Source organism: Camelus bactrianus, chromosome 15, assembly GCF_048773025.1.
Source record: "Camelus bactrianus isolate YW-2024 breed Bactrian camel chromosome 15, ASM4877302v1, whole genome shotgun sequence".
Lineage (NCBI taxonomy): Eukaryota > Metazoa > Chordata > Mammalia > Artiodactyla > Camelidae > Camelus > Camelus bactrianus.
In genome coordinates this window covers 23265911-23292172 of record NC_133553.1, presented here as the reverse complement: position 1 = coordinate 23292172, position 26262 = coordinate 23265911, and the positions used below count along the sequence as shown (strand labels likewise).

Sequence of the window (26262 nt, the reverse complement as noted above, 5' to 3'; positions counted from 1 at the left end):
TTTATAAACCAAGAGTCAAAAGGCACAAAATCACAACTGTATCTATATAAATTTTCCCTTTTCCCTCTGGTATTTCAGGCAAGTGTCTTTTGGGAAACATATTTCAAAGAACTGCATTTAAATGTATGACCAAGAGGGACACCAGAATAGTTTTATCTTTATAGGTTTGTATCATCTGGAAGGAAAGGTTCTTAAAAAGAAGGTAAACCTTCAGAGACGGATCTTCGCCATCACCATCACCAAATCGGGCACCAGCCCTAGACACAGAACCCGTTCTAACGCCCTAAACAACTCCAGGCTTCCAAGCTGACCCCGCGGTCCTTCCACCTCGGGATCCCCCAAGTTTTTCTTCCTGTTACAGCTCTTCTTGAGCTTCAGCGTACACCGAGGTGACCACAACTACCTCGAGACTGTCTCCATTCAGGATCACCTCCTGGGGAAACCCTACTCAGGGCAGTCACCAGAGGTTCCACTCAGGTCCTGTGCCAAAGTCACATACCCATAAACTTCACCTCACAAACCCAGAGCTTTCTTGAAGAAGAAAACCTATAAAATAACTTTAAAGTAAGACACAAACTCTCGTGAAAATACAGTCATCAAATTTATTATTTTCATTAGGTCACCGTTTATGAAGAATTCCTAAGACTGATGTTTCCTGACATGCAAGCGTTTGCATTAACAGCTTAAGTTACTATAAATACTGCTGCTTGTACTGCAGTACGACTATTTAGAGTTTTAATACTACAGCCTTTCATTATTCAGATCTTATTCAGGGTATGTTAAAATCAGAAGGTTCTGAACAGCTGGTTAGGAAGGTAGCCAAGATGCAGGAACGATGTCTGTGCCTCCTTTTCAAGGGCAGCCAACTCTTGAACTGTAGGTGCCAAAACATCCACGTGGCCTTTATAGTTTCCACCTGCGTCACACAGGTGAAAGCAACGTAAGTGACGTGCTTGAAATAACGTGTCAGCAATACTTTCGCTCAGTTGTATCAACTTAAACAGGGTTTCCAGCAACAGAAAGGTACTGCTGGGAAAGTCATCTCCAGAGCCCCGAGCTTTAAAAATGTTTCATCAGTTAAAATAAATGATACGGCCTTACGAACAGCTGTCCCAATACCCGTACCATCCCCTCCCCGATCCTCTTCTCCTTGGTTTAGAAACCACTAGTTTAGCCTGAATCTTAAAAAAAAATTTCAGGAATGAGCTAAGTGTACTGCAGGCAAAGGGAATAAGCAGCATCCTGGGTTACCACCGTTCAAAATGACCACTTTCCTTGTCTTTCCTAATGACTCCACAGATGTTCCACTATTCTTATGACATTAACCCCTCAAGAGAAGCAGCGAGGCCGCCATCCTGCATTCACCCAGAGATCACACAGCAAAACACGCGGCAAGACGGGCATGGACAGAGTGCTATGGGGGTAATAAGGAGGGGTGACTGACATGCTAAAAATACACACTTAACGTAAGGGAATGAAATGCTCTCTTCTTAAGCTAAAGCTCAAAAAAGAACAGACTCACATTTAAAACAGAATTAGAAGTAATGCAGTGCTTACCACCAATAGTCCTTTTTTGACCATAAGTAACTTTCCCATCAAATTCATCCACAGGTACCTTTATATCCGGCTCAACCTGAGAAATGGTACAGTTCAGATGTTCTTCTATCTCAGACAGCAACTAAGACAGGGAGAGGAAATTAAAGCATTTTAAAATAAAAATTTCATTTTAACAGCCCTGCATTTGAACAGCATTAAATAAAACCAGGAAGGCTATAATACTTAGCATAAATGGAAGTGAGATTTCTGAAGTGATAAACTCACAAGCTACAATTTATAAACTACAATAACACAGTCACTCACTACCTAACTGACAAAAAGACAAAAGCTGATACGTAACTTTAATAGACAAATGCAGCCTATTTTTACCAACTTTAGTAAGATTTTTGTAAGTCTCACCTGCATCTCATTGTACCATATGGTACAGCCTCCATCTTCCTTGAGTCTTGTGTTGTAACACCCTTTTCCACGGCTGCTACATACATGGTACCAAACCTATATTAAAGAAAAAAAACATTAATATGTATGGAGACTGAAACATGCTAGATATCTTTGTTCTCAATTAGTTTTTTAAGACAGACTGCTGGTATGGGATGTCACCCAGCTACCACCACCATTCAGCAGCTCACTGACTAGGTTTTCTGAAAGAGTTCTTTTTGCCAGGAATCCAACACTTTTTCTAAAACAGACATCAACTACAGAAAGGAATTCTCAGGTAAAAATAAGGAGAAAGAAGCAAATGTTAGAGAATGCTAAATCAAGATTAGTATCAAAAATAGGGTTCAAGTGTTGTCTGTAAGATTATAATAAAGAAATAGCAAAAAGCAAAATGAACAATTAGTTTGGGCAACGAGTTTGTGGGAGTTCCTCACTCTTGGAACTCTTCTATAAATTTGTATCAAATTATTATATCAACTTATATCAAAATAATAAGTTAACCCTCTCTCCCATAAAATGTCTACCATGGCATGATGCCAGAGAGTTTAAATGCTTTTCTGTGAAAACAATTATATTAAAGCTATTAGGGAAGATTGTGCTTTGTATTTTCTCCTTTCTAAACTTCACCCTACTAGCCGTCAATTCAATGAATATAGAGAAAAAGATGCCATTAAAAAGTTCATTTACATTCCATATGCAACTGAATTCAGTGAAAGAAAAATCAAACTGCTTTTCCTTCCAACATCTAAAATGACAACACAAACAAAGAATATATGTAGCACTGAAAAGGTTACCTTCTCCTTTTCTGTTGCCACCAGGGAAATAGCCAGACCCATCCTGAAAGATTTTTAAAAGCCTTTATTAGACTTTACTCCTGAAGCACAGACGCTTAAAAAGGAAAAAGGAAATGACAGGGCTACCTCTCAGCTCTTCCCACTCTGCCAATTCGATGGACGTAGTTTTGCTTTTCATCAGGCAAGGTAACATTTATAACTGTAAAGAAAAACAGTTTATTACCAACTGGCATTAGTTCCTGAAATTTTCAAATATATTTGATGTTCTAAATATCTTAAACATATTTATGTACTCCATAAAATTCAAACTGCAAGCATAAAAACTTTTTTTACCATAAGGAACACCATGGATGTCAATTCCTCTGGCGGCTACATCTGTGCAAATCAAGAATCTTACATCTCCTTTCTAAAGAGAAGAGAGAGGAGAGGACGGAATTTATTAGTATGTGTGCTAAAAAATAAACACAAATGCCACTTTCCCACCAAATGAGACCTCTAGTAACTAATGTACCATCAGACCAGAGGTCCAGTCATTCATAATTCACTGGACCAAGTCTTAATTTTTAAATTATATATAAAGGGCCAAAACATGACATTTAAGGTGAATAAATCAGTGACTCATTTTTGCTTTTCTTTTTTCTTACATCAAAGTTATTAAACCATTGCTAAAATGTGTCTTTATCTTTAGAAATCCTGACTGGTGATTCAAAAGAAAGACAGAACAAAATGTAAAAACATTAAGCATTACTTTTATCCTTGCATTAAAATAAATTCAGAATACTACGTATTTTACCTCGAGGTTATACTTTTTGTGACAACAGATAAAATCCTAAAGAGAGTAGGCCCTTGATGCTTTTACCAAGAAAACACAAATTAGCCTTCAGATGTCATTTGTGCCCCCAAGGCACAGCAAAGTTATCAATTTGAAGTGGGGAAGGGCACACTGACTCCTGGTCCAACACAAAGCCCAGGACAGAGAAGGGGGACACATGCTGAAATGAGGCCATGTGCCATGCTTTAACAACCACATCAATTACGCTCAGCACGGACACATAATCCAAAGTTCCTAAGCCTAGTACATCCCACCTTTTTTCATATTATGGGTCTGAGAGAAAGGGTGTGTGTACTGCACCCTGGAGTAAACCCACTATGACAGACGGATGAGAACGCTCGTGGGTGGAGGCTCCCGACCTTGAATTCTAAAATGGCTCAAGTCCTACCCATCTACACGGAGAACTATGTAGCCTGCTCACAGGCTGCAAGCACATAACTGGGACAGTCTACCCCAAATAACTCAAAATGTATTTAATTCTACAAAACCATAGTCTGATACCTGTCTTAAACTAATCTGTAAATTATGTTTCCTATGGGTATTAAAACCAGCTACTAAATTTAAAAAAGGCTCACAGACATGATTTAACTATCCAGTGATGCTTCTTCTAAAAATATCTACCTGAAAGATTTAAACTAAAACTTAAGTTGAAAACTCTTATGACAGCAGTGTTGTTCCGACAGAGAATGTGTAATTAACCATTACAGTGGTGATGAGGACACACCAACAGAGGCAAAATGTTCTGAAATTCCTAGGACAAGAATTGCTTTAATAATATTAACTGGAACTGATTAAAACTAGATACAGCTCCCCTTTTAAGTATTAAGGAAATGCAGTCAGTCAGTTATCAGTACCTTGAACCTTTCCAAGTTTTGCTTCCTCTCGTGAGGCTTTCTGTCGCCATGAAGACAAACACATGAGAACTGGTGTCCTTTTTTATCAGGTCCTAGTGAACAGCACATTTAACAGTTAACCTTGGAAAACATTACGCCCGAGACTATGTCAAAAAATCAGTAACGTTTAGACTACAGTGGTATCATATACTTCTACGGAAATCTATACTCTAACCTGTCACAGAGCACGGTTAACAATTTCTGTCATAGGTGAAATGTCATTAAAATGAACTCCATGAGCATTAAAACTGATTTGCTTTGAAGGACATTTTAAGCAACCTTTCCCAATCTGAAGGAGCAGACACAGCAATATGCCAACCAAAATACATCAGTAAGAGAAAAATATCATGTGTAAAGCAGGGACCTCACCTATCCCACGTAAAGAAGAATCAAAAAGTAAACAAAAGAGATCGTTCTTGGAAGAACCAAACTAGACATTATGAAGTTCATGCCCTGACTAAAAGGCCACGCCCACAAGCTTGCTCTCCTCAAGGTTTTCTAAGCCAACTCAGTCATGTGGCTTCCTGGCCAAAGCAGATTAGAAGCAGCAAACGGGAAGGATGGAGAAGTGGTGTTTTCTAGGCAGGTGCAGTGGCAGCCAATCCTAAAAAAGAAACTCTTCAAGTAGATCCAGTAATAAAAAACAGTGCAGTCTGGACCCGAGTAAAAGCCAACAACGGCCTTCTAGAACTCAACAGGACCTCAACAGGCACCATCATGAGACAGCCCAAAATAACAATTACTCCACTGAACTACTCTCCACAGTACATTAGATTCCATAAAACACACTTCAGAATTTAAGGAAACGATACAGTTTGAAAGACATCCACCCAAAATGACTAGCCAAAAACTAATTATGCAGAAGAAAGAAATCACTAACTAGAACCTCCAAAAGCTTACAGCTAAGGTCGTACTGCATCCTGAACTGAGTCAGCTGGCTTAAGAAAACATCACAGACACCCCTAGTCCCTGGTTGAGGTGCATGTGTGGAGGAGAGATTCTCCTCCCGTAAAGTGCTGGAATCTGGGACGTATGAGGCTATTCTGGCTTCAATAATGGTTTGGGAAACTTGTTTTCTAGGCAGAAGTAACCAGAATACACAAAGAAGGAAGGTACAAGGAAGGAAGGACATTGCTGCTTGACCTTCGGCACTCCTAGCCACACAATCGACTCCTCCATTCAAAAGCAACATGGAAATGAAGAAAGATTTATTACAAAACAGTCACCATTACTAAAACAATCAAGCAAGTCTGTTTGCCAGGACTCTGGGGGAAAAAAAAAGTTACTGAACCATTCCCTATAATAAACAATGTAACATGTTTTATATGACCATTAGTTCACACTTTTTAAATTGTTCAAATTTTCCATATCCTTTTTGAGTTTTCTAGCTCCTTGATGTACATCAATTACCAAAAGAGATGTGTTAAAGCCTTCCCCACTATGGCAGAATTTGTCTGTTACTTTGTACTTCTGTCAGTTTCTACCTTACATATTTTAACTTATTATATTTTCCAACACAGCAGAACAGAAAGACTTCTAACAATGAACAGCTATATTCTCACCACCTAAACTTTACCACTAACATTTACTGTACTTGACCACAAACTATCTATCCACCCCTCTGTCCTATCAACTCATATTTCTGATACATTTCAATGTAAACTGCAGATATCAGTACACAGTTCAGCATGCATATCACCAACTAGAGTGCAGAATTTAGGGTTTTTTGTTTTCCTGTTGAAGCTGAAGTTACATACAAGGAAATATACAAATCTTTAGTGTACATTTGCTGAGTTTTGACAAATGCGTACACCTATATAGCCCGAAGCCCTATCAAGATACAGAAATCATCCACAAAGTACCTTCAATGCCCTTTCCCAGTTATCTGCACTCCCACCCTCCTGGGAACAGCCACTGTTCTGGTTTTTTTTCCCACTACAGATTAGTTTTGACTCTTCTAGAACTTCAACAAATGAAATCACATGGTATATACTCTGGTGTAAGAATTCTTTCATTCAGTATGCTTCTGAGATTCACCCACAGTTGAGTCTGTCAGCAGACTATTCCTTTTCAGTGCTGACTAGCAAGTATTCCATTGTATAAATACCTTGCATTTTGTTTAGCCATTCTTCTATTAATGGCCACTTAGTATACAGTTTGGAGCCATTATAAATAAAGCTGCTATAACCATCTTGCAGACATCTTTTCTCAATGTATGTTTTCACTTATCTTGGGTCACTACTCAGAGGAGGTGAACTGCTAGACCACAAGATAGGATGTTTAATTTTATAAAAAAACTATAAGACCTTTTACCAAAGTAATTGTACATCAACAATGTACGAGAGTTCTGGTTTCTCCACACTCACACCAAAATTTGGTGTTTTAAGTATTTTTAATCTAATCATTCTAATGAGTGTACAGTAGTAACACACTGTCATTTTATTTTGCATTTCCCTAATGACTGATTATACCTAGCATTTTTTTCAGGTTGGCTTATGTATTTGATGTTATAAGGAGCATAAGGTTATAAGCATTATATCTTCATTGTAGATTGAATACTTTATTAACAAAGTAACCCTTTTTATTTCTAGTAACATTTTTGTCTTAAAGCCTATGGCATGTCTTATTAACACAGTTAGACCAACTTTCTTTTGCTTAATATTTTAGCAGACATTTATATGTTTTTTCATTCCCCTTCCTTTCAACCTTTCCATGTCCTCAGGTTTCAGGTAAGTTTCTTGTAAACAGCATGCAGCCTGATTTTATCCAGTCTAACAACGATGGCTCTTTATCAGAAGACTTCAGTCCACTGATGTGTATTATAGCATTTACTCAAATATTCAGATTTTTCCACCAGCTGTATTATTCTACAGTTTCTACAGCAACTGTTTTGCTTTTTCTCATTGTTCCCTTCCTTTCTAACCTTTTTTTAGATTAAGTTTTTTTCCTCATTTGTTGGTTGAGAAGACATACATTCTATTATTTAACGATTACACTTAGAATTTTAACATTAATCAATAACTTTCCCTTTTTCCAAATGACATAAGGGCTTAGAAGGCTGCGAGTCACCTTCACTGTAATGAAACTGTCCCTGTGTGGAAAGTTACCTCATTGTTTTTCCCAGGGCTTATCATATGGAAAAGTACTGGATAAGCACAGATACTTACAATGCATCATCACTGCTTTACATTCTGGGCATGTACGCTATGCTGCACCAACGTGAGATTAATAATCTATTAAGTGAGGAAATAAACACAGTTTATTTCAAGTGAGGAAACATTACCTCCTCCTTGTTGCATAAAATACTGCTCCAAGTTATCACAGTCGATTTTGGTTCTACAGAAAATAATTGCTTGATCCATCTTGTGCTCCTTGATCGCTCGGACAGCATACTCCCCCTTCAGGATTTTAATAGCTTCAGACCACATCTCTTGAATAACACAAGAACAACAAAAAAAAAACCCACCAGAATTTCAATCTTAAACTGTCACAAATGCACATAATTACAATCATAGACTTATTGCTTAACTCACCAAAAAAAATCAACTTTAATACATGTATTATAGACAAAATCAAGAAATAAGAAGATAGGATGAAATGGGGAGATAATCCACTTGTCCATTTATTTTCATTTCTCTTAGTGTTTTTTATGCCAGTTTATGGGCTACCAAAACACCCACCACCATACCTCTTGTAAAGGAAAATGTACATGTACACACACACAGACCCCCACCCACACACAACACTCTGCTCTTCCCTCTCATGGAGAACTAATCATATTCCGCCAAAGATTAACTTCCCTAAACGCTCAATAAATGTTTACTCAATCACTTTAAACCCTTTAAAATATAGTAAATGTACCTTCTGAATCAATCTAAACACCAGGCAATTCACAATTCACTCTGTGAAATAAAAATTCTACATCAAACCTAGTTAGTAATTTTTTTAGTTGCCATCCTCCAAATGTCTATTTTCCAGCATGAAGCTGGGCTACAGTTACTCCTCAGCTGTCTAATAAAAAAATTTAATTCTGTAACCCACCAAGCCTAAGGTCTCTCTAATTGTAGTAAAAATTAAGCAAAACTTTAACAAGGAAAAATAATATGAAGCAGTAAGAACTGTTATTTTATAAAATGCAGTCCCAAACGGTGGGATGATACATTAGTTTGTCTACCAGTGTCTCTGCTCCTCCCCAACAATAAGGCAACAATAAGGCCAGGTGAGCACGCACCTTATAAATCTGGAGTTGTACATAAAACTAAGTTCAAAGGTACTCTCTTTAACCAAAACGTCAGATAATTCACCTTTCAGAGACCTGTCAAAAACCTACCAATGAATCCGACCATGAACAAAAATGCAGTCTAACCCTTGCCAGTGATCCACCTGAGACGTGTGATATCAGACACCTGCCCTAATGGGTTGAAGATGGAATCTAGGTTCTAAGCACTATTCCTGTATCAGGATGTGTCTCCATGTATCTTTGAAATACTGCGTACCTAAATAAACTGGCTCAATTCTGCTCAGAAGCACCTTCACTGAACCAAAATGGTTAAAGTGGTAGATTTATGTCTCCTTAATCACACAAGAAGAATCAGTAAACTATTTCAAGATCCTTTCTGTATCTTTCACAAAGCTGTGGCTAAAGATACTTCCCTTTGTTACTTAATTCTCAGATATGAAGCCTCTAGGTGGCATTTCTCTTGGAATTCAGGGCCGATGTAGAATTTGTCACCAGAGAAATTTGCTGGTTTCCTAGGAAAATGAGAATTCTATAATCTAAAATATTTTATTTTGATCCCAGGAGACTAATACCTTCAATTCAGTGATTGATAATCCTCTAAGTTTACTGCTATCAGCTTTTCCCCCATTTCTTCGTTATTTTTATTTCTTTATTTTCAGATTTCCTGTTCCTTCACGAAGAGTCGATAGGGCATAAATTCAAAAAACAAATCAATTCATTTTCAAAATCTTTCAGCACATTTTGTTGATTCTTCTAACTCACCTGGACTGTTAGCACCGGGTCTTGTGTTATCTTTTGTGTGCACCTCATCAGTCTATCCAGAGGGAAAGGTAACAAAAGAGGTGAGGAGCGGTTAAGTAATGATTCAGAACAGGTATTTTTTTTTTTTAAAGGAAGAACTGTATCTAACTTTAGACTGCATTCCATACATACGTCTTTATAACTGACAGGCAAAATCATTCTTCTGATTCAGAAAAACCTTTTATTAACTGTAGGTCTAAAGCTAATTAATTTTAAATGTAATAATAATAATAACGCAAAGGTAGTTTTTGGCATATTGTGTATTTACAATAAACATAACCTTATTATTATATTAACGTAAATCTAACAGCAGTGGAAAAAAACGAAAAGACAGACACATGAAATTGATTTTTAGGAAAATAAGGCACATTAAGAAGAGTCTAAAACACTCCTAAAAATGGAAATCACTGTATCAGAAAGTAGACACACACATACATAGAGCGTGGGGGGGGGGAGGGTAAACCTATTTACTTAGAGAAAAGTAAAGCACGAGCGCATCGCTTATTCCACACCTTACAGACCTAAAGTTTTCTGGTCGATGTGCCAGCCTTCTCTTTTCTTAAAGGTACAGTATCTGGTTGCTTTAAGCATCACCAAGAGCCCAAGGTTAAATTAGCTCATGAATGCCGACTTCTACACAATATTTGTTAACATCATAAAGTACTTACTCTAATGTGGTTTTTGCCAAGCCTCTCCCAGAGTCTGTCAGCTTTGGGATTCACGGGCACAACAACGTGGTGCACAGTATCTGGAACAGAATCTTCTCCTTTCAAATCCACCCAGGTAGGAAAGTGCATTATCTTCTCAGACAGTTTCTTCACATCAAAAGAATGCAAAGTGGCTGAGCAGACAATCACCTAAGAACAGAAAAATCAAACTTTAGATAAGCTTTTAGTTTATTATAATTTATAATAATTCTACCATACAAATACAGATGGGGGGCGCAAATTATGCTAAACCTGGAATCTAAAGGCACGTGCGCTACCTGACTCTGGAGCAACAACTAGGGGGTGACTTTGGGCGGGTTAGTCTCTCTGAGCTTCCGTCCTCTCACTGCCACAGAAACCACGCCATCTACTCCTCAAGGTCCTACAGAAACTAAGTAGGATGGAAAGGCTTTTAAAAATCTTAAGTCGTAAGTTACTACCTGTCCCCTTCCCTTACAAGCCTCTACCTCTCTAATTCTTCCTAAGAAAACAGAATGAGAGAGTAATATTTTAAGAATTACTAAGGAAACAACTGCTTTTTAACAGCTCAAGGCATTTTTCCTTCAAAGAGTCTAGAATATAAACCCTGAAGGCTCTGTAGGGAAAAAAAAACAAAAACTAAGAATCTTTTATTTACAGTCTTCTGTAAACACCTAAGTAATTTCTTCAAATTCCCTTCACCTGTATTTCTAAAAGCAGCTCCTAAGACTGCTTCCTTTGTGGGTACCATTTAATCAGGTAATGAAGAAAATGTTTCATACAGTAGTTAACTTAATCAGAGGAGCCTAAAACAAAATGTGAATGTAAAACAAAAAAAAGCGAGCATCCATAACAACTGTCTACATGTATTTCAACGTGCATTAGTTATTTTATACCTGAAGTCTTTTTCCGTCAGAGGTAATCTGAGGAATCTGATTGTGAATCCTGTTTATAAAATCAGAGTACCCTTGAGAAAGAAGGCCATCCTGCACAAGAAGCAAAGAAAAGTATAAGACTTCTTAATCAGTATCTAAATTTTTCTTTCCTAAATCAAATGTAAAACTTAAGATATGGAAACTAATTCATTCACATACATATCTCCATATTTTCAAAATAATTTTTTTCTATTGGATATTGAACAAGGTACAAATTCAAGTTTAAATTCCATGTGACTACAATATGAAAAAGCTGACAGTAACTCAAAAACCATACTCTGGTATTCTAAAATGAATATAAGAGTTAACAGCTCTGATCACATCTCCTTACAGATATGATTTTTTTTACCATTTTGTATTGATTTATAATCATTTTACAATGTTGTATCAAATTCCAGTATACAGCACAGTTTTTCAGTTATACATGAACATATATATATTCATTGTCACATTTTTTCCTCCGTGGGCTACCATAAGATCTTGTATATATTTCCCTGTGCTATACAGTATAATCTTGTTTATCTATTCTACAATTTTGAAATCCCAGATTTTAATATGAAAAAACGAAAACCTTCAGTGTTGAAAATGACTTCAGCTTGAAAATAATTTGGAACTATGTCTCAAGAGCCTCAAATACACTAATGCAATTTGTACTGTGTAAAAACAAGTATGTACCAGCACGATAACTGTTTGCAGTAATAAACAAACCTACATAACTAGTAATTAAAGTGGTTAATGAGCCACGAAGTATGTATATAAGGGACCATTGGACAGCCTTTAAAACCTGTTAACAAAAATGTGACAATGAATATATGTATGTTCATGTATAACTGAAAATTTGTGTTCTACACTGGAATTTGACACAACATTGTAAAATGACTATAACTCAATAAAAAAAAGTTTAAAAAAAAAACCTGTTTACAAATATGACATGAAATATTCATGCCCCACAGCAAAAAAGGTTTCCCAGGTTCCACAGAGCCTGATTGCAACCACATAAAACAGAATTTACATATATGTATAACTGAATCACTCTGCTGTACACCTGAAACATTGTAAATCAACTATACGTCAGTGAAAAAAATACTGTTCATACAGATATAAGGAGTGAATGAAAATATGCCAAACTGGTGACAATGTTTCTCTCTAGGTCGTAGGATCCTGACTGAATTGTACTTTTTCTTCATCATTTTGCATATTTGATCTCCAAAAACATAAGCAAACTTTATTTTTAAAAAAGCATGAGTATATTTCAACATACAGCTTCATCCAGGACCAGGAATCTAACTTGGGATAAGTTCAGTTTTCCAGTCGAGACCAAATCATCCAGTCTTCCCGGTGTGCCAACGACTATATCTACCTGGAAATATCAAAAAGGAGCACCTAATGAAAACTGAAGAACTATTACAATTACCTTAAAATAACAACCACCAACGGTCTGCTTACAATAAAAACACGCATATTGAAGTAGTCACAGTCAACTCTAAAAGTGCAAAAGATGAATTCTAGATAATGCCGTATTATTAAACTTGTATCTGGTTTGAGATCAATGTGAAGATTTTGGCAACTGTTTTTGACATTTTTAACTGTTATATGCAGTCTAATATGTAACATTTGTGTTTTCCAAGTGAAAAATCAGGTGAATTTATAGGAACTCTGAAATTAAACCAGGATTCAAATTCCAGCTGCACCATTATCCACCTGTGTGACCTCAACTTAATAATCTCTTCTAGTTTCAATTTTCTCATTTTTTAAGTGGGTGATGAAATGGGTAATACCTTCTGCTCTGCAAGATGGTTGTGATAATTACAAGATGAGACACATAATGATTTGATGCCAAGTGTACCGGGGTGCTTGATAAGTTTGGTTATAATTAATAATGATGATGACCTGACTAATCCAGGAAAACAACTATTATTATTTGTCAGGTGCTGATAATGAACGTGCATTGTGCTAACGTTTTACAAGCATGTATCATCTCATGTAACCACTAAGGTTACTACTTTTATTAACTACTATTATTATTCCTATTTTTAAATGAATAGACTGAAGTTTAAAATTCTAAATTCATAAGAACTTAGCAGATACAGCCAGGAAATATCCAAACTGGGATTCAAACTCTAAGTCCAAATATGAGAAAAGGTCTGATTCAATATGACCAAGTTTTATTTAACTTTTTATTATAAAAAGTCTCAGATATACACAGACTAGTATAATGAGTCCCCATGCCAGTACAAATAATTAACAGTATTTCCTATTCTCAAATACACACACATAAAACCCACACATCTTTTAATCAACCCCATGGTACAGTGATTAGGAACATGGGCTCTGAAGTAAGCTCTACTTGTGAGTTGCAAGATCTGGGGCAAATTAACATTCAGTCTGAGCCCTCTTCACGATCTGTGAAAACAGGAAGTGCACCATCACAAAGGGCTGTTGTGAGGGCTGAGTAACAAAACGTGTACAACGCATTTCCCAGGGCCTGGCCCATTTCTAGAAAGTAGTCAATGAAGGCGAAGGATTTTTCAAGTGTGTATATGGATGTATGCATGTGAGCACAGATAAGGTATTACATAAAACCAGTCAATAAATTAAGACAGTTCAGAACTTCTACGCTTTATCAACAGGCAGAGATAATCCCTGCTCTTCTTCACTTGCTTTCTCCATTCCAGACTAAACACATACCTGTCCCCTAACAAATTCATCACTGTCATCTCATTACTTTAATATCTAAATTCTTGAAAATTAGAAAAGCACTGTGCTGAATGGACTTTTAATCCAAAAGAAGGCATTTTATATTCCCATGAAAAATGAAAGACATTTCTGAGGCTATTATTTCAACTGTATTGATAACTATAAGCAAGTCTCAATTAATCTAAAAATACTGTCTGAAAGTATGAAGATAAAACCTGTTCGATGCCTTAAGAATCTCCTATGGGCCAAACACTGTGACAGGTACTGCACACAGCAATGAACAAAATACCACTCTGGTTCTCTGTGTACTATCTCTTCACCACAGGATTCTAACCCACCATGTAAGTTTCCTCCCTCCTCAATTTCAGTAGGTGGAGTCAGCATAGAAACAGACATCAGGTCTCTCAGGTTAAAAAACAAAAACAAAAACAAGGTCAGTTACACTGGAAAAGCCTGAGAGAAATATTTACATGACTTGGATAATAGCACCAACCACGTCTTCAGGCCTGACTGAACACGCTGCATAACTGCCCAACTTTAAAAGATTACAAAATTTACATAGTTCTCTTCCCTGACTTCAAAGCCAACTTCTGCCCGCAGTGTAAGACATAACACAGGGCTAAGGCTGAGCCAGAGGCTGGGGGCAGATAGCAGAAGTAGAGAATGTAAGACACGAAGAAAAGCAGAGAGAACATATCAGATCCCCTAAGTGGAATGGAACTGAGTCCTGCCAAGAAAGCTACGGAATGACACTGCCTTTACTTTGCCTTTAGCGTCAGCCAGTACCAAATTTTAGATCTGACTGGCAAAAGCAGATCTAATCCCCTAAAAACTCTGTAGCTAGAAAATGTAAGTTAAGAAACTTAATAACTTATGGGGAAAATGAATTTGGGTTTGAGGAACTAAGATAGAGAATGGACATATTAAATCTCTTTTATAACCACTAAAATATAACACATCAAATAAGAACACAGCAAAGCAATATTATCATCTTAGAACACTATTAAGTAGAGTAATACGATTCCATGCCCTTAATATGCCACACCAGTCAAACATAAACCATTCAGCATAAAATTCCACTTGTCAGGGGCACCAGTGTAACTGGAAAGAGAACACACTTGCTCACCATGGCTCAGTATCAGGTGGTTTAGATTAAATGATAAAATATTCAGAGAAGAAAATGGAGGAGAAATTTGTAAGGAGAAAGTTACTTCCTACATACGAAATATTTTATGAAGTCCTACTCGTATCTGAATTGACGAGCAGTTAAGGGTTTCCCAAACTTCTTCCCCAGTAATGAAAATCACAGTTCTAGGTTTGTCCTTTGTAAGCGCACAGCCTTTAAGACTTCCCTGTACACAAACCTGAACTCATCCCCCTCCTGCTGGAACCACTCTCACCACTACTCAGCCTTCCCAAGGCTCCCTGCCAAAATTTCCACATTCTCTGCAATTCGCTTCATCCCCATTTCTATTCTTAACTCCAGTTTCTTTCTCAATTATCCCCAGAAGAAAGGACTTTTAATGCATAAAAATGGGAAAGAAATTCTCAAGTGCTCAAATGACAAACCCAAAAAGAAAAAAAAAAAAATTCATGTGTTGAATTTTGCATGGGGTGTTCAGAAGAGACTCCTGTGCTATATATTTTTGGGAAAAGGAATACAGGTAAGACATTTTTGAAAAATATACACACTTTTGACCTTGTCTCATTTTAGCCTCATTTGGTATTTCTTGAAACACAACAGAACTATAAAGCCAAAATGACGTATTTCTTTTTAAAAATTAAAAGTACAACTTACCCCATTATCCAAAACAGAGAGCTGATCGCGTGCTGCAACGCCTCCAATGATCAGAAGCTCCCTGAAATAAATACCAGAAAAATAATGCAGAACAAGATTAAAGCTTGCTTTATTGTTTGTTTTGTTTGTTTGTTTGTTTTTTGGAGGGTAGATATTAAAATTGAGTAACTGAGAAAGAACCTACAACAAAAGTCTGGAGAAGGAAAGAAACAAGGCACCTTATTCCAGTGACTATATAAAATGCTAACACACAGTGAAGTAACCAAGGAGAATGTGAAAGCCTGGAACCCAGAAAACATCAGTCCTCATCTATACATATATCCTTCTGAATTAGGGTAATTCCACGTGCCCCCAAATCTGGTTTCAATCTACCTTTTTAGACACATGTGGCTGTATGTGTATAAAATATATACTCTAAAAGAATATATAAACGTCAATTTTAAAAAGTTGCCTCCAGGTAGGATAATTAAAAACTGGGGGATGGGGGTGAAAGGAGACTTACTTTTCACAGAATAGTCTTTTGTGTTGTTTGAATTTTTCTCATTCCAAATACTTCTAAAAATAGATTTAGATTAAAAAAATACTGCCCTGTGCCAAGACAATGAGGGGAGAAGAATAGTCTTTTCTAAAAAAGGCGCTAGAACAAATGGATATGCACGTGCAACACAATGACACCAAACCTCTTCTTTATGCCGTGCACAAAAATTACTCAAAATGAACCTCAGACCTAAATAAGACCTACAACTGTAACACTTTAGAACAAAACACAAGAGTAAATTTTCATGACCTCAGGTTAGGCAAAGTCCCTTACAACACCAAAAAAAAAAAAAAGCAGCAAATGAAAAAAATAGATAAATTGGACTTCATCAAAATTAAAACCTTTTGTACTTCAAAGGATACTACCAAGAGAATGAAAACGCCCATAGAAAGAGAAAACATTTGCTAATCATGTATCTAATCATATTATACATCTGATATGTATCAGAATAAAGAACTCTTACAACCCAATTGAAAAATGGGGAAAGCATCTGGACGTTACAAAAGGCCAATAAGCACACAAAAAGATGTTCAACATGATTAGCCACAAAGGAAATGCAAACCAAAACCACAGTCAGATACCACTTCACACCCTAAAGACAGAAAATAAGTTGAGGATGTGGAGAAACTGGAACCCTCACACGTTACTGGCAGGAACATGAAATAGTGCTGTCACTCTGGAAAACAGCTGGGCGGTTCCTGAAGATGTTACACATGAAGGAACTATCTGATCCAGCAATTCCACTCCCGGGTATGCAACCAGGAGAAATGAAAATGTGTGTCCACAGAAAACTTTGTAACTAATGTTTATAGCACGGTACCCCAAAATTAGAAACAACACAAATGTCCATCAACTAATGAACAGATTAACAAAAATGTGGTATACGCAGATAATGGGATACTTCTGGGCAATAAAAAGGAATTAAGTACTGGTACATGATATAATGCTGATGAAACATTAAACACATTTAAACATTATGCTACATGAGAGAAGTCAGTCACAAAAGGGCACATATTGTCGCATTCCATTTACATAAAATGTCCAAAATAGGCAATCCTATGGACGGAAAATCAGTCAGTGGCTTCCTAGGGACAGGAAGGTTAGAGGGAAACAGGAGAGACTGCTCAGAGGTATGGTGTTTCTTCTGAGGGGGAGAAAAATGTTCTAAAATTGGTTTTGGTGGTTGCATAATTCTGTGAATATAATAAAAACTAAAACAACTTGTACACTTTAAAGAGTGAATTGTATGGTATGTGAATTATGTCTCATGACAGCTAGTTACAAAAAGACTGTCTCATTTTAATAAACAGCAAACAAAATTATTTCCAGGGGCAGCCAGACAACTTTTAATCAAAACTACCAAGGTGGGAGGGTATAGCACAGTGGCTGAGCACGTGCTTATTAGCATGCACGAAGTTCTGGGTTCAACACCCAATATCTCCACTAAAAATAAATAAATAAGCCCAATTACCTCTCCCCAAAAAATAAGCAAAAAAAAGTAAGAAGTAACTACCAACTACCTTCATTTATTAATTTTATTCTTATTTGGCCATTCATTTAAAAAAACACCAGAAAACACCAGGAAATGATGTTAGCAGTGAATCTTACAATTCTACAACTGATTAAAAAATGGCTTCATGATTGCCTACCATTACCTTAAGCGACCTAGATAATAAAAATGACCAAACCAAACAAAAAGCCTTCTAGTCTGTGGACATCCATTACCTTAGCATAGACCCTAAGCACTCTAAAGTCATTACGTTTCCTGAATCAGGTAACACGAGATGCCAGACTGGCTACTTAGAATCACCTGGCAGAGCTGCCATTCTTCCCTGAAAAAGAAACAAAAGAGTTCCAATTCCTATTTCCTGGAAAATCTGATTTAGTATATCCAGCGGAGGAACCAAAACATCTGTATTTTTAAATGAGGCCCCTGAGTTCCTAGGTTTGCTAACTATGCTCCTAAATCTATCATTTCTTCTACAAAACTTTACTCTTATTCACCTTCCTAATCATATATATTTTTATCCCTATGAATTTAGCAGAAGAAAAATGTACATGCACATAACAATCTGTGCTTGTGCGCAAAGTGTAGGGCTGAGGAACGTTAACAGACCAGCCCGTGCCCTAAGGAGGGTAAGGCTGAGCTGGGACGAGGAGAGCCCACTGTTTCAGACGAGAAGCACCAGCGCATGGCCGAGTGGAGGGACCGAGGGGAGGCATACACAGTGGTACCCGAGGGGGGAGAAAGGACTGAGCCGGTACAGACACGTCAGCTTCCCAGAAAGACCAGGACTTGAGCTGGGTCTTCAAAAAAGGAAAAGGCTCATTTGTACTAAATACCAAAATGCGTAACACGCAGTTTTACCATCTTAACAAATAAACTGACTTTATTATCCATCTTCTTTTCCAGCCTTTGTTCAGATGCATGTTAACCTTTACACACAATTACAGCGTGAAAATCAATTCATATTAGCATTTTACATTCTTCTAAAAACACTTTTAGGAGAGTTCTGAGCCTCACACGGGGCAGACACTCTGGTTATTCCTCTCGCGGTGACTCCCTGTGGTGCCCTCGGGGCATCTTATCCCACTACTTTCGGTGTTTCCATCCCCTCCACGCCACCTCACACTCCCACACGTAATTCTATGAAGGCAGAGACTAATTCTCACTGTCATTCCCTGATCCTTAGCCTAAGTCTTCTCACGTGGTAGGTACTCAAATAGTTACTGAAAGAGTGAAATGCATCAATCCTCAAAACAAAATTAGGAATTATTTTACCCAGAAAGCTTTACTAAGTATAAGCTTATCCCTGAATGAGTTGAATTTATAGGATGGATGTATATTAAAAAGATGGGCTGTGTGACATCAATAATTCAAAGTTTCTGAAGTTAGATCGTGGTTATGGTTGCACAACCTTGTGACCATACTAAAAACCACTGTATTGTACCTTTTAAACAGTGAATTTTACGGTGTGTGACTTATATTTTATTAAGAACCAAGCAAAATTAATAAAAATCAACTGGCAAATCAACTGAGAGTAGTTTACTTACATGGCATGGCCCCCCTCAAGTTACAAGGGATTCCTACTGAGCAAGCAGTTCCACAAGATGACAAGACTTAAGGTCTCCCCCCAGGGACAGAAAGAGCCCTCGAACTACGGAACTACGGTGACCAGTCCGAATGCCCAAAGGGGAGAAGGTCACCACTGCGAGGCAGGCTAGAATTCACCTCGCCAAGTCAGTTTACCAACATGCTAGAAACAGAGCGATGTGCTTTCTATGCAAATCAAGTGATGAAAGAAATGGCCGCTTTAAAGAATTAATTTTCACTCCGATATCGTTTCGCAAACCAGGACTCTTCAAGTAAGAGGCACAGGAAAAATCTCAACTTACTTTTTTAAAGTCAAACTTACCTCTATCTTAAATAGAAGTTTTATACAGAAACTATTCGTTACTATAAATCAATGTTCAATATATTTACACACTCATGCACTGCATATGGACACACACTGAATCTCTTCCTCAGTTTTTTCTACTTTACTCTTCTTCCGAAACTCCTCAGACCTTAAGACATTAGGCGTTTAAGCACAAAAGGAAGCTTTACCTTAATTTAGGGTTATCGATATATTTCTTAAACTGCTTGACGTTATTCAAAGTTTGTTCAGCTAACTCTCGGGAAGGTTCGACAATGAGAGCTTTCGGAGCATTGGGGAGAAACTTGGTTTGTGCCACCTGCGCGTTACCTTAAGAGAATAATAAAGATTAGAAGACACTCAGATCACAGCTTAGAATACCTTTATTTGTAAAACATGAGTGCAAATATTCCAACATCAAAATTTTAAATAACAATTACCAAAGGGTATCGGAGATAGTCAAACAAAATTAAGACTCCTAAAATGAACTAAGACTTCTTTAAACCTACTGGCCGTAACTGAAATTGATTATATGCTTTGTGATAAATTAAATGAGCTATGAAATGAACTTATTTTTAAACAACTGGAACAGATTAGGCAGTACTACAGGTGAGAGTAGGTACGCACTCTAGAGTCAGGCTGTTTGCGTTTGAATTCAGTTCTGCCACTCACTTGTCTGTGAGTTACTTCATGTCCCTATTCCTCAAGTTCTCCGTCTGCAAAACAACCTTACAGGACTGCTGTGAAGACTAAATAATGCAGGTGACACAGTATCACTGCACTTACTGAGCACACAATTTATAAATACTGAGGCACCATCATCATCATGACTGGGTTCCCCAAAATGCCTAAACTGAAACTAAATACTTGGAGTCTATGAATTAGGCTTGGAAACTGACTTTTACTGACGTGTTCAATAAAGATGCTGACTAAGCCAGCAAAGGGAGTATATGTAACTCACTACAAGAAGCCCTGTCACTGGAGTTTGCGCCAATACCCCATTCCTGAACTCCATACCCCCTCAGGTGCAATACCTGTGTGCTGTGATTTGACCACGTAACTATCCAGTGCCTTGGCAAGGGCAACGAAACCATCTTTGGGCGGAAACTTAAATTCTTCTTCCCCGAAGTTAAATTTTAGTTCAGCATTCTAGCATTGAATAAAGGAGAAAATGGAAATTCTTAACCTAAAAGCAAACTAACCAATACGAATTAATGCAGATCAAAGAAGTTTATGAGTACAGCAAATTTTTCTAATTACCTTCAAAACACAGGCAGGAAACAGGGCTTGGTTCTTCAAATGTGGTGGTATTTCAAATGCTAGACCGAGGTCTTTTCCTTAAAAAAAAAAAAAAAAAAAGAGAGAGATTGAAACTACCAGAAAAGAACTTCCACACACTCGAACCATCAGGATCTACCAACCTACCCTCTATAAGGCCCTACATGGCCTGGCCTCACCACCTCACTGACCTAAGATTCTACCACCTCCCCCCATGCTCAGTGTGCTCCAGACCCCCTGGCCGCCTCACTGTTCAAATACCCCAAGCACGCTTTCATCTCAGGACCTTTGCAATTACTGGCCCCTCTGCCTGAAAGGCTCTTCCAAGATATCCACATGGCTCACCACCCAACTCATTCATATTTCTACTCACATGTCACCATATCAAAAAAGCCTTCTCTGACCACCACAGACGGCCATCACTCTCCACTTCCTGACCCCGATTTAGACGCTCCCTCGGCGCAGCTGTTCCCACCTAACGAATCATGTATTTGTCTTTCCCTACCAGTAGGTAAGCCCACAAAAGTACACGTATTTGTCTACTTCACTTTCTGCTCTATCTCCAGCACCTACCAGCATGCCTAACACACAGCAAATGCTCAAGAAGTATTTGTTCAAAAGAAAGGCAGGGAGGGGAAAAAAATTGAAGAGGGTGAGGGAATTTAAAAAATCACAAATGCTGGACATGTAACAAGATGATCCATAGAAAGCTTACCGTTTTTGGAGAATTTGATATGCCCTTTATCTACATCTAGGTAACATCCAATGGTATCATGCATAGTGAATTCCTAGAAAACCAGAAAGTCAAGTGCTGTTAATAAAAAGCAAAATTGCAAATAAGGTTAAACGTTCAAATACAGCTGCATCCAAAGTATGTGTCGTGTTAATGTCTCAAAACAATTCCTTAAAATTCTAATGTAGACGTTAAAATGCCTGTTACAGCACGTCACATGTGACAGCAGGAGCACCGAACAGACTTCTCAGAATCAGCATGCTATCCAGGCCCTCCCACACTGCTGCAGACTCAGGTGACCAGAGCAAGTGTATTTAGATTCACCACAATTCAAAGTAAGAAATGAGAACAGCCTGAGTATTAAAGTCAAAATCGTAATGGGGTGAAAACAGAAGACAACGTAATATACTCCGCAGAGGCTCATAAATGGGGTAAAAGAAAAATACTTATCTCATTTGGTAACATTTCTTCACTTTAGTCCAAATCTGAACTTCCTGTGGAAAATTCACTTGAATTGGAGAATCATTTCTACACCCTCAGTCATGTCATGAGTGATAAGTGAACATGCGCAAAAACTTACTAGGGCTACAAGTAAGTCATTAACACAACTCACCTCTCCGTAATTATCAAATTGTTTATTGTGAGATTTCTTTCCTGTTCCGCCAAAGCCAAATCCAAACTTGTCAGTACCTAAATTGTAAAAGTATCTTACATATGTGGCAAGAATAAATATAAAGTTAAAAGCACGATAAAAGAAGTTTACAAACTGAAGATAACCTGAAGCATCTATGCAGCATCGTGCAGTATTTATGAACACTAAATCTGCTAGCCTCATTCATATTCTTAACCTCATTCCTCCTGATTTTATAATGCTGTAGTAACTACTTTTTGGTAGTTCAAATATTCTTTGGAACAGGGAGAATTATAAGTAAATTATTTCCACAGCTCTAAAATATAAACTTTGGTTAAGTTTATTATTTTGCTCCTCACTAAAGTAAAATGTTGAAAATCCACAAACATAAATTGGTAAATTCAGTTTAGAAACACTTACCTAGGTCTAAGGAAGCCTGCATAGAAGACCACCCGACTCTGCATAATCCCTGGTCATGACAGGACACTTCATAGTAGTGTTTCCCTACGAGGGCAAAATATTTTTATATATTATACACATATGATTCATTTACTACAGAGCCAGTTTTCCACTGTTTCTGAATTACAATTTGTATGCTTCAAATGAAGAACTGTAGATCTTTTTGTAACATTAAAAATCTGTTCAGATCCTCAATTTAAAGCTATTTACAGTTCCTGTATTAACAGACAACTTTGGAAATGTACACAAGTATCAATCCTGTTTAAATACCTTTCGTTAATCCTTTAGTAGCTCTACATCCGTGCCATTCTTTTACTTCTCTGCTTTGACAACAAAGACCATCCGACCCAATTGCTGGATTTGAGGAAAAACACAGAAAACCGTATCAGTACAGATTATGTAAATCACACATTCTGAAAGAAGTATTGTTCAGCCTCACTAATGAGATCATTCCTTCACCTGCTACAGTGTTCCAGCGACCGAGACGTGCTGATTCCCGAAGGCCAGCCGTCCTGTCCCCTGAGTACCTGCTCCTGCTCAGCCCCTGCAGGGCCGTGGCTTACGTCGGGGACTAGTTTCTATACTGTTATCTGTTAACGAGGACAGGATTTTATCACGAGTCTAAAAAGGAATCCGCACAGCACCTTATCTGATCTGCACTAATGTTAGCTGTATCAGCAACACAGGTTGAGACCACCATTCTCTAGAGTCCTTTAAAGAAATGGGTACAAAGAAAACGGGTACAAGAAAGAAAGAAAGATGCAGCCCCCACTCATTTATACTAGCTGCTCTGATTTTACGCTTAAATTAGAGCTTGAGTAAATCCTAAACTAGCAGGAAAACAGAAACCACCTCTGGCTTGTTCTCCAACCCATGGATCCAAAAACCACAAAGAGAAGGCAGGGAAAGTCTGAATAAACTTGCAGCTGTTATCTGCTAACATTAGGACTCTAAAAGATGACATTCTATATTATACATCAGCCAGTCACAGAGCTTCTTGGTGCTTTTTGGCTTTAAGTAAAGCATTTGGCTTTTGTCTACACTGGAAACTGTAACTTCCTTCCTGGTTGGGGCTTCCAATCATTTTCAGCACCTGAACGCAGAAGAAATTTTTTTCAAAAGCACCTCATCACACATTTTCCTTCACTAATCAGAAATTATTCAAAGTATAAATCCTTACTCATATGGGCACATTATATAAAACTTCGAATTTTTTAAAAAGTTCTGACAATGGCAAATCCTTAATACTCTTGTATTTAAAATTCTTTATGTATATATGCATACATAAACCTTTATATAAATTAGATACCACATGGTGGAGAGTAGTATGGGGTGGGTGGGTGGTTTGTTTTGGGCTTGATTCGTCACGCGTACTCTACCTTTCTCTGCATCCTGCTTTTCCTCTCATTGACACCTGGTGTCAATTCCTCCAAGTCAACACTATAGCTCTGACTTATTCTTCACAATGGTTATACAATAGTCCTTGGACGCACTCTAATCTTTGTTTACCTTCTAGCAGTAGCATTTACTTGTTGGCAATTTTTAACGTTACAAATAACGCTGCATCGAATAGCTTTGTATATATATCTTTGCACAGTGGCACTTCCATTCCAATGAGCTTGACTTTCCAGGAATACATATATTTTAAATTTTAATAGGTAATGCCACACTGCTTTCTGGAGAAGCATTAATTCGTAAGTCGGTTATCACTCTTTTGGATTCTTGACAATCAGATGACTATAAAACAATGTTCCATTTCCCGACTACCTGTAAACTTGACCTTTGCACGTTTATTGCCACTTGGGTTTGCTCTTCTGTGAATTGCCTGTTTGTATCCTTTGCCCATTTTCCTTATTGGTGGTTTAGCTCTTTCTTACTAAAACAGGTAACACTTTACCTGCTATCAACACAAGAGCCCTTTTCCAATTTACAAGGATTCTTTATTTTTCATCAACATTGAAAATATTCTTCCTATTTTTTTTGTCTACTGCCTTTCTTCTGTGATATCTTTTCCATACATATATTTTTAAATTTTATACAAATGTACCTATTCTTCTACACTTTCTGAATTTTCTATTTGGTTTAGGAAAATTCCCCCACCCTAAAGTGGACATGTAGTTTTGTGTATTTAAAGTTCATATACATATACATATATATATATATATATATATATATATATATATATGTATATATACACACATATACACACACACACATATACATATATACACAGATATATATATTTATAAGTCTTAAATACATACAGAATTTGTTTCTAATTATAAGTCAATTTTTACATTGCTCCAGATGGATCAATTGTGCCAATACCCTTACTGAATAAATCATCCTTTTCCCCCACTGAAATAAAGTACTTTTATCTACATATTAGTTTCTCATATACACTGGGATTTATTTCCATTCCATTCCACTTATTTGTCTGTTCTATGTCAATACTAAACTATTTAACTGTAGAAACCATATTCTAATATATGGTAAGTTAAATCTTCATTTATTATTCTTTTTCATAATTTTCTTGATATTTTTGGGTATTACTAAAAACAAGCTTTTGGATTACAGATGAGCTGCTAAAATCTATCCACTTACCGAAAGCAGATCCTCTATCATATGGGTTCATCTGCCATTTGTTGAGCACTAAGCAAGTTAAAATAAGAAAAGTTACCCACAAATGTAATTTAAAAAACACTCCATAAAAATTAAAACAAATATTTTATATAATATCTTAATTCCTCTTGATTCAATGTTTTTACACATTATTTAACTTAACATTGCAGCTGTTTTTACTAAAGGCAAAACTGAAATTGAAAACTGAATGATGTCAAAAATAATAATCACTGACGCATCTAGGGTTAAAACCTTTTCTCCTCACTTGTTTCACTGACTTTGTTAGATGGCGCTGATCTCTGTCATAATCCTGAGGCCACTTATAAAATGAAGTTTTGGTAACTAAACGAGCTGACTTCAATCATTATGGAAATAATTGACCAACATTTCAGGATCTAATTATCATTTTATCATTATTAAAAGTCCTTTATCTTAAATAATTCAACATTACACCAAAAAATTACAATGTTTTTCCCTTCTTTCATGGAATCAGTGTTTTCCTTTTCTAAATCATTTCAGTAGTCTGGGTAATCAAAGAATCACGACTGCTAAAGTGAATTCTGCATGTTTTCAAGCCCAAGTTTCACCCAAGCTAGAAATCTTTTCTAGACTTTTTCTGGTCAAACGGCACCTAGCATCTGCTTGAACACTTTGAATGATGGAGAAGCAACTTTCTCTTGAGGTTCTCTCTTCCATTGTGGGCTCAATCTAGCTACTAGGAATTAAGTTCAACAGAAATCTTCAACTAGACTATTTTTAATTAGTCCTGGTCTACTTCCTGGAACAATGATTCTCTCTCCAGATCCCTTCAATGATTTAACAATTATGCCATCTCCTTTTATACTTGTTTCTTCATGTTTAAAGACCTAGCTTCTTTACTCCTCACAGGACATGATGTTTGGAACCACAACCAT

At 37.1% G+C, this 26262-nt stretch overlaps 1 protein-coding gene across 2 annotated transcripts in view; it reads right to left on the bottom strand.

Annotated features, from left to right (window-relative positions):
* Positions 1–588: 588 nt before the first annotated feature.
* Positions 589–26262, bottom strand: part of DDX1 (DEAD-box helicase 1) — a 35865-nt gene continuing 10191 nt past the window's right edge. For both annotated transcript variants that reach the window (XM_010947347.3, XM_010947345.3), the window contains exons 6-26: positions 25331–25378; positions 22997–23080; positions 22688–22771; positions 22250–22326; positions 21619–21691; positions 20886–20962; positions 20660–20774; positions 19817–19955; positions 15672–15732; positions 12438–12536; positions 11138–11227; positions 10224–10412; positions 9517–9568; positions 7798–7944; positions 4476–4567; positions 3123–3195; positions 2916–2988; positions 2790–2832; positions 1957–2052; positions 1558–1678; positions 589–916 (exon numbers count right to left, since the gene is read on the bottom strand). In XM_010947347.3, the coding sequence (XP_010945649.1) occupies positions 786–916; positions 1558–1678; positions 1957–2052; positions 2790–2832; positions 2916–2988; positions 3123–3195; positions 4476–4567; positions 7798–7944; positions 9517–9568; positions 10224–10412; positions 11138–11227; positions 12438–12536; positions 15672–15732; positions 19817–19955; positions 20660–20774; positions 20886–20962; positions 21619–21691; positions 22250–22326; positions 22688–22771; positions 22997–23080; positions 25331–25378 (1964 nt within the window). In that variant the 3' untranslated portion in view covers positions 589–785. The remainder of the gene's footprint in view (positions 917–1557; positions 1679–1956; positions 2053–2789; positions 2833–2915; positions 2989–3122; positions 3196–4475; positions 4568–7797; positions 7945–9516; positions 9569–10223; positions 10413–11137; positions 11228–12437; positions 12537–15671; positions 15733–19816; positions 19956–20659; positions 20775–20885; positions 20963–21618; positions 21692–22249; positions 22327–22687; positions 22772–22996; positions 23081–25330; positions 25379–26262) is intronic.